Here is a 15386-nt window from a genome sequence, read left to right as displayed (position 1 = left end):
TCAGGGGAACTGATCTCTGTGACCTGGAGATCAGCTGTCATTCCAGAGGATCCCCAGGTCCCACCTGGAGGATGGCATCCCTATCTTTCCCCCCACAGCCCCTTCCTAGCCTATTTCTGGCTTCACAATCTGGAAACTGGGTGGAGGAAAAGTAAGAGGGAAACAGCCAAGGAGCGAGAAAGGGACAGAGAGATACCTTTTCAAGAGGAGTTGCCAGGGATCAAACCTGGCACCTTCTGCATGCCAAGCTCAGGCTCTACTGCCAAGCTACAGATATTCCTACATTTGGGGAGGGCAGGGAATATTAGTGACTCCAGGGATTCAAGCAAGAATGGTCCAGTGAGCAACCTGGACCTAGCATGATGCCCAGGTCTCCCCCTTCCCCATATAAACTTCTGTGCTCTTGCGCAGCTCTTGTGCATGAGAGATTCCAGGTAGATAACCTGTGGAAGGGCTAAAGAAGGAGGGAATCCCCAATTTCTGTCTCAGATGTGTCTGGGGATGAGGGGGGGGTGTCCTTTTTATTATTCTCCAGCTTGAGACATTGAGTAACAGGAAGGTCAGCAAACCAAACATCCCAACACATTAAAATTAACCCCGGGGTTGCAAAAAGGCTGGACGTGACATTAAAGCTTTTCTGCTCTCCTGGAAAACTGAGCCACAAGGCAAGGAGAGAGGGTTACAAACTGATGATTTTATTTATTTACTTATTTATTCAAATTTATAGCCCGCCCTCATTCCCAGCCAGGCCGAGCTCAGGGTGGGTAACAACCTCTAAAATACATAAAAATCCCATAAAATATCAGTTAAAACATTGTCTTATAAAACCATAAACAAGGTGGCCTTAAAACAACCCAGATGCTACCATGGACCATATTTCGGCAGGATAACCCCCACAGATACCAAGAGTGAGGGGAAGGATGGGGAGGCCAGCAACGATGGATAAACTTGCGGCTGCCCTCAGTTATAGGCCTGGAGGAATAGCTCCATTTTGCAGGCCCTGCAGAACTCCTTAAGGTCCCTGATGTCACTAGGAAGACTATTCCACCAGGCCAAGGCCAAGGCCATGGCCGAGAAAGCCCTGGCCCTTGTTGAGGACAGCCGCACACTCTTTGGGCCGGGAACCACCAGCAGATTACTATATGTAGAGCATAAAGCTCTTTGGGGGGCATAACAGGAGAGGCAATCCGGTAGGTACACTGGTCCCAGACTGTGTAAGGCTTTAAAGGTCAAAACCAGCACCTTGAACCTGATCCGGTACTCCAGCTGGAGCCAGTGCAATTGTTTTAGCACTGGTGTTATATGATCTTGCAGCAATGGAGGGGAAGCCGGCTTTTCCTTGACTTGCTTACCTTCCCCCTCCACACAGAAATGCTGTGTCTTGGCAGTGAAGGAAGGAAGGGCAGAAACCACCCCCACCCAGCTGGCCTCTCTCACTCGTGGCTAGACCGGAAAGTCAGGTTTTGGGGAAGTGCAACTCATCCAATACTTCTAATCCTAAATCCGCGCAATTCAAACGTGAAATACTCTCCTCCACCCAAATACATACCTGACAGCACTTTTATTTTTGGAAAAAGGTATTTTGCAAAAACAACCCTTTGAGGGCATTGGAACGCTTCCGTAATTGGTCTAAGTAATGTTGGGCAGCAAGCGAGCTTGCGCTATGGCTCGCTGGTAGAGCACCTGCTTTGCATGCAGAAGGTCGGCGGTTCAATCGCCAGCATCTCCAGTTATAAAAGGAGCAGGTGTCAGGTGATGAGAAAAATCTGTGCTTGAGACCCTGGGGAGCTGCTGCCAGTCAGAGTAGACAGTACTGACCTCAACAGACTGGTCGTCTGACTCAGTAGAAGGTAGTTTTATCTGTTCAATTAAAAAAAAACACCTTCCACTGTATCTTCATAGCAAGGCTATATTATGAAAGATAGTGCCTGGCCTAAGGTAAGCTTCATAGCTGAGTGAGATTTTTGGTCCCAAAACATTTCCAACACTCTGTTCACTATACCTCCGGGCTCCCAAATAACCTCAAAAGAGTCCTATGTAACTCAAAAACTCACATCTAGCATGATCTGATCCACAAAAGCTGTCACCCACAAGCCTCTCCATACATTATAACACCCCTACGCAGAAGGCAAGGGGCCCAACAGAGGCGCTCTGCACATGCACAAAGGTACCTCCTGTTTTTCACGTTCCAAAATTCACCCTTGGGACTTTACAGCCAGCATGCAAGCCCAACGAGGTCCCCACCACTCCCAAAGTAAATCCCTCCCAAGCTACATCGAATGCAACTCTGTTACTCACGAGTCCTTTGGGGTTCCCTGAGAGGCCATCAGGAAAGGTTTATCCCTGTGTGGGAGGCAGTTCACGGTGTGGGAGTCTCACCTCTGTCAAATTACAGCTGCACCTGTTAAGGCAAGAACAGAAGAACTAACAGCAAGTCTAACTCTAAGGGATGGAAAAATCCAGCTCATGGCCACCTCCGAGCATATAAAAACTCCAGCTTTCAAAGTCAGGCTCATGCTCATTGTTGGGACGACTGAAGAGCCAGCCAGCACCAAAACCCAGTTGGAAGGACAAGAAAGAGCCCCTAGAGTACCATCTGGAACCCACCTCCCCACAGAAGCCCCAACCCACCAGTGCCAAGGCACAAGTCTTTTCAGAAGCCCACCTTCCTAATCTCAGCCGTAACTGTTCATAAATTAGAGAAATGCACTCTGCACTAGCTCAGAAACACTCTTCTGTGCTACTTCATATATTCCAAAGCTGAGCCCAGATAAATTAAACCCAGGGCTGACTCCTGATCAATTAAACCCCTTTGCCCACATGACTTCAACCGCTCAGACGGAAGCCCAGAGACACCCTCTTCTCGCAAAAATCACAAGGAAGCTCCCGAAGTTGCTTCAGAGTTATAATTCTTATTTTGAGTCAGAGTTCACTTCATCGGAAGTATGAAGTATTCAACCATCAGGCAACTCTGATTCACAGCTTACGCTGGAAAACATTTTGTTAGTTTTTCAGGTGCCTCTAGATGCCTGTTTAATTTTGCTACCACAAACCAACGAGGCTGACCCAATGGAATCATCAAAGGAAATGGATACTGAAATGGATGTGGAAATATATAAAACTTTGACCTACATTTAAATACTCAAACACAAAACTAGGCAGAGAAGAGTTTTGCAAAATATGGTGGTTTTGCAATGACAAAAACAGGAGTAAGCACAATATAGTACAAAAGGGGGAAATCCAGATGTTGAGCCAGCAGATCACACTGGAAAAAACAGTCCCACTCTTGTGCACACAGGCAGGGCATACTCCAGCTGCTCTCACCACTGAAGAAAGACTTCAGGAGACATTCCACCGATCACAAAATATGTATTAGCTACCTCTTAATACACATAATTCTGCTTTTAATCAATGCAGGGGCACATAAAATCACAGAAGGGGACACTTTTGAACATATGCAGAGTTACTTACCTTACTGTTTCACTGAAGGATTATTAGCAGTGAAGAACACATAGAATTTGAAGGAAAAGGCCATTGGCACGTTATTTTAAGAACATATACCATGCTGGATCAGCCCAATGGTCCGTCTAGTTCAGCGCCTGTTTCTTACCATAGCTAACCAGACTCCCCAGATGACCCACAGCAGGGTCACAAACTCCTCCCTATTGCTGTCCCCCAACAACTAGCATGAATGTTGGTGGAGGTTCCATTTAGCCAACACGATGAAGAGCTATTGATGGACCTAGCCATTGGTGAATTTATCTTGTCCCTTCAAAAAATAATGCCGGTTGCTAGTGCTATATCCTGTAGCAACAAGGTTCGTATTTCTATGGAGACCCATTACCCCAAGATCTGTTTCCTGGCCAGTCACCACTCATTCACATCTTATCAGTATATATGTAAAATTCGGATTTTTGTCTCCAGCGTGCATTACTTTACACTGAATCTCATTTGCCATTTTGTTGTGCCCACTTACCCAGTACAGAGAGATCCTTTTGGAACTCTTCACAATCCACTTTGGTTTCTCCTGTCCTGAATAATTTGGCACCTTTTGCATACGTGGCCTCTTCACCGCTCACACCCAATTCTCCATCACGGATGAAGGAATTCAAATAGCACTGTTCCTTACACATCTCCTTGGGGGGCCCGGCTGCTTGCTTCCTCCATTGCAAGAACTTGTCTGTGTATTCCTACTCTGTTTTCTGTCGTTCAGCCAGTTACTAATCCATGTGATCCTCTGATCTCAAGAGTGCTACGTTTACTCAAGAAGCCTTGGGGAATGGACTTTGTCCAAAGCGTTTCTAGCGTCTACCGGCTTACTCTTGTGCACATCATGTTAACATACTCAAACAACTGAAACAGTTGATGAGGCAGGACCTCTTTGGAAATGGCATGCTGATTGTTCCTCAGTAGAATTTGCTCCTTTGTGTGTGTGTGTGTTTTGCTGTCAAATCACAACTGGCTTCTGACGATCTCGTAGGATTTTTCAAGGCAAGAGACATTCAGAGGTGATTTGCCACTGCCTGCATCCACGGCACACCCCTGTGCTCCTTTACTGATTAAATAATTTTATCTTTTATGTAAATGCTGGGCTAATCAGCCTGTGACTTCCTGGATACTGCCCCCACCCCTCATCTACAACCCCCTTTTTCAAAATCTGCATTACCTACAATCGTTACTTTCCAACTGCTAGCAGAGAGGGCAATTTTAGTGAACGGTGCTTATTACTGCTTGGAGACAGTTTAACATCTGAGTTCCTAAAGAACCTCCAGGTATGTATGTCATTAGGACCCAATTTTTAACCTGTCAGTGCTGGATTATCTTGTCATCACCTCTATTCAACAGACATCCTCCTCAAAACAAAAACAAAAAAGGCAGTTCCGACTTGGGTCACCACGCTCTGTCTTCCACAGTGGAGACCGAAGTTTCCTCAAATCCTCGTGGCCACATTTATCTTTTAAGGCAACTTCTATTTACATGAACGCTGAACGGCAGTCACCTGCTTCAGCAAAGCTTAGATTTCATACCAAGCTCTGAGCACCACTCATGACCTAAGTCTGAGGTCACCTCTTTCCTAGTCAGGTCTGAGACTAACCGTTCCAAGAGGCACAGTCGGTTATAGCATCTTTAAGTTAAGAACGTAAGAAAGGCCCTGCTGGATCAGACCAAGGTCTATCAAGTCCAGCAGTCTGTTCACACAGTGGCCAACCAGGTGCCTCTAGGAAGCCCATAAACAAGACAACTGCAGCACCACCATCCTGCCTGTGTTCCACAGCACCCAATATAACAGGCATGCTCCTCTGATCCTGGAGAGAATCATAGAGTTGGGACCACCATGGTCATCTAGTCCAAACCCCTGCACAATGCAGGAAATTCACAACTACCCCACACACACACCCCAGTGACCCCTACTCCATGCCGACCTTCTGGGGCAACAGAAAACAACCCGGCACCATCACATGCTACGCTGAAACCCTCAACAGAGTAACATCTGAGGCAGAGCAGCAGAGGGAAGGGAAAGTACATATTAAAGTTATAAGCCACTTTGAGGTTCTTGTGCTCAAAAGGGGGCACGTCAATCTAATGAATAAATAAATATTATTCTTAGAGTTCTGGTCAGGGGGCTGATAATACTAGGGATGTATTAAATTTCTTTCTGGGCCTGCTATGCCCAATGATAGTAACCCTGTGGTGGAATTTATTCCTATTACATATTGTCGAAGGCTTTCACGGTCAGAGTTCATTGGTTCTTGTAGGTTATCCGGGCTGTGTAACCGTGGTCTTGGAATTTTCTTTCCTGACGTTTCGCCAGCAACTGTGGCAGGCATCTTCAGAGTAGTAACACTGAAGGACAGTGTCTCTCAGTGTCAAGGGTGTATCTTGATACTTACAGGACAATGATTAGCACATTACTTTTGCAGGACAATACTCAGCTCAAACCCAACCCCTTTCTGACTATATATTACTCTTCCTACACCCTTGACACTGAGAGACACTGTCCTTCAGTGTTACTACTCTGAAGATACCTGCCACAGTTGCTGGCGAAACGTCAGGAAAGAAAATTCCAAGACCACGGTTACACAGCCCGGATAACCTACAAGAACCAATATTCCTATTACGTATTCTAGTTTATCAGACTCTATGCTTTCTTGGCATACTGAGTTACACTCCTCTCAATATATCTTTCTCTGGTCTTTCTATAAAGTTTATATCCACAGATGACCATGTCTCACTGATTTCCCCCTCCCCATTTCTTCCAGGTTTCTGAAATGCAAACTATATCTATGCTCGCCTGTAGTATAAACATTCTAATTCCCCCATGTTTGCTCAGAGGCATCTAGCATTTGCACAGAAACACCTGTACCTTGTTTCCCCTGCCAAGCTTCCTTGGCAGGCATATTTTTTCCCTCCCACAACCCTTTTGGCTTTTTTTTTAAGCGGCTGTTATTTCCTGGCATATACTCATTGTCAAATTCTAGCCTGTCCACATTTAGATGAACCTGAACATTTCCCTGGACATCCTTTAAGGATGAGTCATCCCAAACCGGGGCACCCCAGCTGCTGTTGTTTTTTTTCCATGGGAGTTACTTTAAAAGTGGCTCTGCAACATTTTAGAGACTTAAATGCCATTTCCGCTCAAGTGAAGCATGTCTGCTATGTACAGGGTCAGCTTGTCATAAAGGTTCCCACGTGCCCAGCATGGAACAGGTTGCATTTTTTAATAATACTACCTTGGAGGCCCTGGATGTTCATCGTTAAGCGGGACATTCTCTTCCAGGACCACTCACCTACACTCCTCAATGTTGCTGGTACCACCACGCACCACAACTGCCGATTCCTCCCCTGCACTACTCTATCAGCCTATCCAAACTGCACATGATGCACCTGACAGGCACATCACCACGAGGTCAAAACATCCACCAGAAATTATGCCTCCCTGATTATGGACAAGCCCCAGCCCTGCCACCGACCCCACAAAGGAAGTTACCAGTGTGAGTACACTACAGTCCCCAGATTGGGTCTGGGTCCTCACACTACGCCAGTTGTACCACAATCACACATGAGTTGTGGGTTCTCCTTAATTCCCGAATGTGCAGTGCGTAATCAGGACCGTGGTGCATGTGGAAGAAGGGCTTCAGCTTTCCTACTACTATTACTTCTGCAGCCTGTAACAGTGTCAGGAGCTGCTATTGGGTCTCTTGGGGAAACTTGCGCAAATCCCAGGGAACATGCGGGTCCCTCTATATAGACCCCCAGGAATAGTTTCAGGTAGGAAAATGGTGCACAAAGGCCCTGTGACTGTGGTTCTGAACCTAATCAGGCGCTGCACACACACACCAAACCCAATCTGCATACTAGAATCATAGAGTTGGAAGGGACCACCATGGTCATCTAGTCCAACCCCCTGCACAATGCAGGAAATTCACAACTACCTCCCCCACACACACACCCAGGGACCCCTACTCCATGTCAGAAGATGGCCAAGGTGCCCTCCCTCTCATGATCGGCCTATGGTCATAGACTCAGCATTGCTGACAGATGGCCATCTAGCCTCTGCTTAAAAACCTCCAGGGAAGGAGAGCTTACCACCTCCTGAGGAAGCCTGTTCCACCGAGGAACTGCTCTGTTAGAAAATTCTTCCTAATGTCTAGACGGAAACTCTTTTGATTTAATTTCTACCTGTTGGTTCTGGTCCGACCTTCTGGGGCAACAGAAAACAACTCTACACCCTCCTCTATATGACAGCCCTTCAAGTACTTGAAGATGGTTATCATATCACCTCTCACTCTTCTCCTTAATATGTGGATTCCTTCTCTTTAACACGTGAAGATTCCCACCCCGCTTCCCTCCCCTTCCACTTGTTGCCCTCCTATGCCAAGACCCTCATCCTCCATGACAGCACAGGAGCTTCTGGCGGATGCCGGACAGCCCCGTCCACATACCTCTCTCCGGCTCTCTCGGGTCCTCCAAGTCAGCAACCTCAGCCTCGAGGGAACAAACTTGTTCTGAGAGCCAGGAGCTCCCTGCCTTTTGCACACATCCAACACTTCTGCCCTGCAGGGAGATACTCATACATGTGACCCTGTGCCATGCACGACTTGTCCCCACCTCCTGCGGGCCATCTACTTTCATCACTGGTTACATCTTGGAAGCATTTTCACTTAAAAGCAAAGGGATTTGACTCCCGCTGTGAAGTTTTTTCCTCAGATTTTGAATAAAGAGAGACTGCTATCCTGGCCTTCTGGCCCTGCTGCTGAACTTGCTCAGGTACCTAACTCACCTGTCCCTCTTATCATGTTCAGATTCTTTGTCACAGGTGAACACATGAAGCTGTCTTATACTGAACCAGACTCTCGGTCCATCAAAGTCAGTATTGTCTACTCAGACCGGCAGCTCCTCTCCAGGATCTCAGGCAGAGGTGTTTCACATCACCTACTTGCCTAGTCCCTTTAACAGGAGATGCCGGGGATTGAACCTGGGACCTTCTGCATGCCACGCAGATGCTCTACCACTGAGCTATGGTTCTTCTGTGTTCACAGGGTTGTATCTTAGGGAAAGATGCACTGGAGTGACCTCAAAATTCTATTCTCCCTTTCCCTGACAATCTTAAATTTGGGGAGAACGAGTTGGATGAGAGGCCAGGAAAAGCACTCTGCAAGCGTTCAGCGATACAACTTCCAGGGCCCTACCCTGGCACTGAAAATAGTTTCCAGGGGTTGACCCCTGGGTCCCACAGATCCCCGAGAAACAACTTCCTCAGCAAGTCTGAGCAATCTCCGTCCCCTTCCCTAATCCTGGCCTTCTAGGTCTCACACCCCAACTCCTATCAACCTAGGGTTGCCAATCTCCAGGTGGTGGCTGGAGATCTTCTGCTATTACAACTGATCTCCAGGTGATAGAGATCTGTTCCCCGGGAGAATATGGCCACTTTAGCAATTGGACTCGATGGCACTGGAGTCCCTCGCCTCTCCAAATCCTGCCCTCCTCAGACTCCACCCCCAGAATCTCCAGGTATTTCCCAACCAGGAGTTGGCAACCCTATATCCGCTACAGCACTGTGTAAACCGCAGCCAACCCTGCTTCGGAGTAGCTCCCTTTGGAACCTGTGGCGGAAAATGCGTTGGAAAAGCCAGCCGTCCCACCCTCGGTGCCAGTGGCGGACTGGCCAGAGTGTCAGCTTGCCCGATGGCAAGCGGGACCCCTTAAACATCAGACAATACGTTAAAAATGTCAATGACCTTTTGTGTGTGTGTGTGAAGTGCCGTCAAGTAGCAGCCGACTTACGGCGACCCCTTTTTGGGGTTTTCATGGCAAGAGACTCACAGAGGTGGTTTGCCAGTGCCTTCCTCTGCACAGCAACCCTGGTATTCCTTGGTGGTCTCCCATCCAAATACTAACCAGGGCTGACCCTGCTTAGCTTCCGAGATCTGACGAGATCAGGCTAGCCTGGGCCACCCAGGTCAGGGCCAATGACCTTTTAGCAGCTTGAAAAAACAACAGAAGTTCCAACACTATTACTGCATGCGCCTAAAATCTCAATTGCACCTTTTTCCCACTTTTTTTTTGGGGGGGGGGGAATTTTATTTATTTGTTAAAAAAATTAAACGACAGCCTCAGAGTTGCGGGTGGGCCCCCTTTGTCTCCCGGCAACCAGTATGTCCAGACCCAGCCCGCCCCTGCTGCCCCCCCCCCCGCGCATCCTTCCTCCAGCCGCGCGCCCCTTCGCACCCTCGCCGCCCGGAGACGCTTTTCAGATCTGGCCCCCGGGGGAAGAAGGGGGACTCACCGCCCGAGGGGGGCCGCGACCCCCGGCTGGGGCTCCGACCCAGCCCCGCCAGCTCCATGAAGCCGGACGCCCGCGAAGCAGACCCGCCGACCCCCGAAGAGCGCGTCCTTGGCGCGCCACCGCGGCCGGGGAGGAGCAGCGCCGCGCGCCCGCGTCCTGCGGCAGGCCTCTCTCGGCCACCTGGCTGCAGGGGAGGGGGGGAGGAGGAGGGGGAGGGAAGGGAAGGGAGCAGGAGGCCCGCCCCCCAGCCATCGCCCCCTTCCCTAGAGTAGGTCTGCAACTGGTTGGGCATGCCGGATCTCAGGCCTGGAGAAGGCGAAGGGAAGAATGCCCGGGGAAGGGCCGGCGCCAGTCACTTTTACGCACGAGGCAAGGCTCGCTGCTTGTGCCCCACCCCATGGTCCACCAGTTTTCACGAACAGATCTCTTGTAGAAAAATAAAAGCACAAAACTTTTTATAAGACAATTTATGTTTGTTCAAGACTTTCTATTCCTTGGCTCCACCATCAACCAAAAGGGAGACTGCAGCCAAGAAATCAGAAGGAGATTGAGACTGGGAAGGGCAGCCATGAAGGAGCGAGAGAATATTTTGAAGTGTAAGGATGTGACTCTGGCCACCAAGACTAGATTAATTCATGCCATCGTATTCCCTATTACTGTGTATGGGTGTGAAAGCTGGACAGGGAAGAAAGCTGATAGGAAGAAAATAGATTCCTTTGAAATGTGGTGTTGGAGGAGAGGGTTATGGATTCCGTGGACTGCCAAAGAAACAAATCAGTGGGTTATAGATCAAATCAAGCCTGAACTGACCCTAGAAGCTAAAATGACTAAACTGAGGCTTTTGTATTTTGGTCACGTCATGAGACGACAAGAGTCACTGGAAAAGACAGTCATGATAGGAAAAGTTGAGGGCAACAGGAAAAGAGGAAGACCCAACAAGAGATGGATGGACTCAATAAAGGAAGCCACAGCCTTCAATTTGCAAGATCTGAGCAAGGCTGTCAAAGATAGGACATTTTGGAGGACTTTCATTCATAGGGTCGCCAGCGACTTGATGGCACTTAACACACACACATAACATACACATAATTATGTTCCATAGTACGGCACTTTACACGCACACACACAGTTGTGGTACTTATAGGGTTGCCCACTGCCAGGTAGTATGTAGGAAAAAGGCACCTCTATGCTAGTACCTAAGGTTTTGGAAATCGGCAGAGATGCGAAAAGATGTATACAAAGTGCAAAATTTTATAATGCTACACGATAACGCAATACACTATATATACACAGATGTAATACTAACAACACAAAGAAGTGCATCACCAACAAGCAGCCAAAGAACAATATACAGTCCCAAGTTTGTACAATCCTGCACAAGGTAAGTAATAAACAATCCCTTGAAGGGTAGGTGTATACAGTCAACACTGGTCCCACGAAGGTTTCCACAAAGTGGAGGTGTAAACCGATGGGGATACAGCCGTTTCGATTTCTTGTATTAATCTCTTCTTCAGTCCCCAAAAGCAGCTTACTCTCACTTCAAATACTACTGCCTGCAATATTATTTTGACCAACGTCAACCAGTTCCACGCAGGGATACAAAAAGTGTAGCGAAAAGTGTAGCAGGGACTGAAGAAGAGATTAGTATATGAAATCGAAATGGCCGTATCCCCATCGGTTTACATCTCCACTTCGTGGAAACCTTCGTGGGACCAGAGTTGACTGTATACACCTACCTTTCCTTGTGCAGGATTGTACAAACTTGGGACTGTATATTGTTCTTTGGCTGCTTGTTGGTGATGCACTTCTTTGTGTTGTTAGTATTACATCTGTGTATATATAGTGTATTGTGTTATTGTGTGTGTGTGTGTTAAGTGCCGTCAAGTCGCTTCCGACTCATGGCGACCCTATGAATGAAAGTCCTCCAAAATGTCCTATCTTTGACAGCCTTGCTCAGATCTTGCAAATTGAAGGATGTGGCTTCCTTTATTGAGTCAATCCATCTCTTGTTGGGTCTTCCTCTTTTCCTGCTGCCCTCAACTTTTCCTATCATGACGGTCTTTTCCAGTGACTCTTGTCGTCTCAGTGACTCGTATCGTGTAGCATTATAAAATTTTGCACTTTGTATACATCTTTTCGCATCTATGATAACTGCCAGGTAGTGGAAGATCTCCTGCTAATTCAACTGATCTCCAGCCGATAGAGATCAGATCACCTGGAGAAAAATGGCTGCTTTGGCAATTGAACTCTATGGCATTGAAGTCCCTCCCCTCCCCAAACCCCTCCCTCTTCAGGCTCCGCCCCCCAAAATCTCCCGCTGGTTGAGAAGAGGGACCTGGCAACCCTAGGTACTTATCTTAAAATAAAAAAATATAAATTGTCAGTTGCATTTTTTTCAAGAAACTAATCGGTTTAAAACTGTGCCGCTCAGGCCAGTTCTGCGCCCCTCTGAGGTCTAGTTTGCCTAATGGTAGCACCGGCCCTGGCCACAGGGCATGTGCGGAATACTCTCCCCCTCAGTGCTGGGTTCACACATGTGCTTGGTTTCTGGATGCTGGCCACGTCCACTAAGGCCAATTATGCACGGGAGGTTTTTCCTTGGATTTGCCGCTCTTCCAATGCACATTTTCCCCATCCAGATTCTCCAAACTCAACAATAAGCCCCCATGCAAAGTTTTGAGAATTCGGATGGGAAAAATATGCATCAAGAGAGCAGCAAATCCAAGGCAAAACCTCCCATGCATAAATGGCCTAAATCTGTTTTGAGGCCTTCCTATCTTGCTGTGTCTGTTCTTGGCGCATTCATTCCGGATGGTGTATAGGGTTGCCAACTCTGGGTTGGGAAATATCTGGAGATTTGGGGGGTGGAGTCTGAGGAGGGCAGGGTTTGGAGAGAGGAGGGACTCCAATGCCATAGAGGCCAATTGCCAAAGCAGCCATTTTCTCCAGGGGAACTGATCTCTTTCACCTGGAGATCAGTTGTAATAGCAGGAGATCTCCAGCCACCACCTGGAGGTTGGCAATCCTACTGGTGTAGTCCATCCCTGGAGGGACAGGCCTGTGTGACTCCATCTTGCAGGAGCGTATCTTCACATCCAGTTCTCCAGCGGTGCTGGCAGGTGTGCAAATTACCTGAGTTCTTCCCATAGGTATCTTGTAGAGTAATTCCTGTGCAAGCAGATGCATGTCACCCAGTCCTCACACCTGTGCTCAGTATAAGGCAGCTTCATATGTGTTCATGTGAAGCATGGAAAGTATGTGATTTACTAGCATATCCTCACCCCGTGCTTCCAGGTTTCATGCAAAGCCATACTGCTCATAGGGTTGCCAACCTGCAGGGGAGGTCTGGAGTTCTCCTGGGGTTATAACTGAACTGCAGATTATCCAAGTCAGTCCCCCTGAAGGAAAGAGCAGCTTCAGAGGACAAACTCTAAGGTATACCACTGAGTTTAGGGAAATCTGCCCCCTCCACAGGAACCACCTCCACCAAATCTCCAGGAATTTCCCAGGCAAGTATTGGCAGCCCTATACAGCCAGCCCCCTTCCACACACCCGTACACAGCGGCAGAATGGTTGTGGGATGTTGGGGCTAGAACGTCAGACTGGGGAGACCCAAGTTCAAACCCTCCCTCAGCCATGAAACTGGGTGACCTTGAGCCTGTTGCACTAACCTATTAACCTACCTTACGGGGTTGTTGTGAGGAGGATGAATTGGAGAAGAACCCTGTGCACCACCCTTGGAGGAAGGCAGGGTTTAAAATGCAATAGGTAACAGCACAACTAGCAAACATTCAACAAGAGTGGCTTCTCCCAAGGCTCTGTCCACACTAGAAGCTGGTTGAAATTACGGCCTGTCAGAATAAAAGAAGCCCACTATTATTGGGGGACAGGTGTGTCTTTCTGAGCAGGCCCCAGCAGCCTTCAGGGGGAAACACTCTGGACAATCTCAGAGGTACTCTCCCAATGTCTCAGGGCCAAACCCTGCCACTGGTTAAAATTTGAAGTATGGGGAAGGGATGTTATGTCCTTCATCCCTCTAGCATGATCCCATATGGAAGCCTCTCATGAGTCCACTGTCAGTACCCCAGTGAGAAAAACACCTCTCCGGCCCATACTTAAATCAGTGTCTTTGAGAATGTTTCATTCTAGAATCTTTTACGAAAACAATAGACAAGTTAATAGTCTGCACTGTACATGTCAGTCGTTTTACCAGAGCAAACTAGAAGAGGTGCTTTTGAGATGTTTCCCAGGCATAGGAAAATAGCAGAGGTTCTGAAAGAACAGAAACAGCCGGCCTTTACTCCGCAGAAAAAAAGAAAGGGATGAGATAACTATTTGTGGTGGTTGTGTTGAACCTGACCTTTTTTCAAAAGCAAAGGATTTCTTTGTTTTGGAGAGCAATGCATTTCCTGCTCACCTTTCTTCAAAGAGCTCAGAGTGATGTGCTTTCCCCCATTCTCACAACTATCTTGTAAGGTAGGTTAGGCTGAAATATGGTGACTGTCCCAGTGAACCTCATGGGAAAGTGGAGATTTTCACCTGGATCTCCGCAATACAAACCCAACTCTCTCTATGCATCACTAGCGCCAGAAAGGAATATAAGAAGAGCCCTGCTGGATCAGACCAAAGTCCGTTCAGGTCAGCACCCCGTTTCTACCAGTGATGACTCTGGAAGGTTACAAGGAGACCATGAAGGCAATAGCCTCCCCCAGGATGCAATATTCAGAGGTAGACTGCCTTTAAAGATAGAGTTTCTATTGCTCTACCATTCTGTCATGGATATGCCTTAACCTTTCTGGAGCTTTATAGGCTATTGGCCAAAAGAACATTTACACATTCTAGTAGCAGCTGGGCTGTGGCTCAGAGGTAGAGCATCTGCTTGGCATGCAGGAAGTCTCAGGTTCAATTCCTGGCATCTCCACTTAAAGGGACTAGGAAAGTAGGTGATGTGAAAGACCCCTGCCTGAGACCCTGGAGAGCCACTGCAGGTCTGAGTAGATAATACTGACTTTGATAGACCAAGGGTCTGATTCAGAATAAAGCAGGTTCATGTGTTCAGATGGCTTTGGTGACTGCACAAGCAGGGAAAGATGACATCAGCCTTTTCCTGGCTATACTATCTGGTATTCAAAGGTATGCTGCCTCTTTACAAGGAGGTTCATCAAGTGAGCCTCTTTATATGGAGGTTAATCAAAGCCAGAGTTGGAATGGGTGATGGGACAGAGGCTGTACAAACTGGCTGGGCCAGTTTTAGAGGAAAAGTACAAACAATCTACTTTGCTGAACTTTGAGCACCATGCCACTTCATATAAAGCCCTGAACAAAGATCAGAATTTTGCGTATTCTCAGCCTTTTCTCAGGCCCACAGCTTAACTGAGAGCAGCTGAGCTGGTCAGTTCAACCCCAACAGCCTGCCTTACATCTTTCTTCCCTACCCTGTTTTTGCTATGGGAAAGCAGCAAAAATAGTACCCAAACACCATCTCTCGTTCTCTCGCTATTTCCCAGGAAACCAAATATGTGTGGCCATGAACCGAGATTAGATCAAATGCATAAAGCGTTTCATGCATAAAGCATTTCGTGCCCCTTTTTGGTCAGCA

The 15386-nt window shown here is 47.6% G+C and overlaps 1 protein-coding gene across 1 annotated transcript in view; it reads right to left on the bottom strand.

Moving 5' to 3' along the window:
- SLC29A2 (solute carrier family 29 member 2) overlaps window positions 1-15386 on the bottom strand; it is a 41924-nt gene that overhangs the window by 21221 nt on the left and 5317 nt on the right. Inside the window, exons 4-5 of the mRNA XM_056853430.1 lie at window positions 9730-9971; window positions 2299-2343 (exon numbers count right to left, since the gene is read on the bottom strand). Of these exons, the coding sequence (XP_056709408.1) occupies window positions 2299-2343; window positions 9730-9971 (287 nt within the window). The remainder of the gene's footprint in view (window positions 1-2298; window positions 2344-9729; window positions 9972-15386) is intronic.

The sequence above is a fragment of the Euleptes europaea genome, chromosome 7, assembly GCF_029931775.1.
Source record: "Euleptes europaea isolate rEulEur1 chromosome 7, rEulEur1.hap1, whole genome shotgun sequence".
Lineage (NCBI taxonomy): Eukaryota > Metazoa > Chordata > Lepidosauria > Squamata > Sphaerodactylidae > Euleptes > Euleptes europaea.
The sequence above is the reverse complement of the archived record's forward strand: the minus strand, read 5'-3'. Positions and strand labels throughout refer to the sequence as shown.